Below are 833 nucleotides of genomic sequence, written 5' to 3'. Positions count from 1 at the left end.
GAGCGTCGAGGCGCAGCACAGCACGGACCATACGCCCACCCAGAGGCGGGCAAAGCGTCTCTCTTCCTCCTTGAAGTACATGAGGCCGTTAGCGCGGCCGGGCTCACACGGGGCGCCGCAATCGCGCTCACCCAGAAAGCGGTAGCCCAGGTAAGGGGGCACCTTGAGCTGGCGGGGGCACGAGAAGGGGAAGGCAGAGCGGCCCCTGCCATCTGCGGCCCCCGGGGACAGCGCAGTGAAGGGCAGATCCGGCAAGTAGGGCGCGGTGGGGTAGGCTGTGGGGCCGCCGCCTGGGCCTCCCGAGCCATCCGAGGTGTTCTGGCCCACGCAGATCTCGCCCGCGCCGTGCACCGGGAAGTGCTCGTTTTTCTGGGGCCACTGGAAGCCGAACTTGTTCATGAGCGCCTCGCAGCCCTGGCGGGCGCGCTCGCACAAGGAGCGGCACGGCGGGATGGCCTGATCGAGCACGGTGCACACGGGCGCGTACATGGAGCACAGAAAGAAGCGCAGCTCCGGAGAACACTGCACCTTCACCAACGGGTAGAACTGGTGCACCTCGAGGCCAGCGTCCTCTTGGTTCGTGTGCCCCAGCAGGTTGGGCAGGATGGTCTGGTTGTAGGCGATGTCCGTGCACAGCGGGATGGAGATGGGCTGGCAAAAGCCGTGGTCCGGCACCGAGATGCCCTTCTCGCCGTGGTATGGCTGCGCTCCGGCACCCACGGACAGCGCGCCCATTAGCGCCAGAACCTGGGCGCACAGGCCCAAGGGCGAGCGCGACGCGGCCGCGCCGGGGCCCCGCATCGCCGGCCGCGGGTGCCGCTGCGCTCTCCCCC

At 69.0% G+C, this 833-nt stretch overlaps 1 protein-coding gene across 1 annotated transcript in view; it reads right to left on the bottom strand.

Moving 5' to 3' along the window:
- The window catches only part of FZD7 (frizzled class receptor 7), a 3,801-nt gene extending 2,978 nt beyond the window's left edge, over window positions 1–823 (bottom strand). Inside the window, exon 1 of the mRNA XM_027773651.1 lies at window positions 1–823. This exon is cut by the window's left edge and continues 2,978 nt beyond it. Within this exon, the coding sequence (XP_027629452.1) occupies window positions 1–801 (801 nt within the window). The 5' untranslated portion in view covers window positions 802–823.
- Between the last annotated feature and the right edge of the window lie 10 nt (window positions 824–833).

This window comes from Tupaia chinensis, unplaced genomic scaffold (genome assembly GCF_000334495.1).
Source record: "Tupaia chinensis unplaced genomic scaffold, TupChi_1.0 Scaffold000361_2, whole genome shotgun sequence".
Taxonomy (NCBI): domain Eukaryota; kingdom Metazoa; phylum Chordata; class Mammalia; order Scandentia; family Tupaiidae; genus Tupaia; species Tupaia belangeri.
Note: the sequence above shows the minus strand (reverse complement) of the source record. Positions and strands in the feature narration are given on the sequence as shown.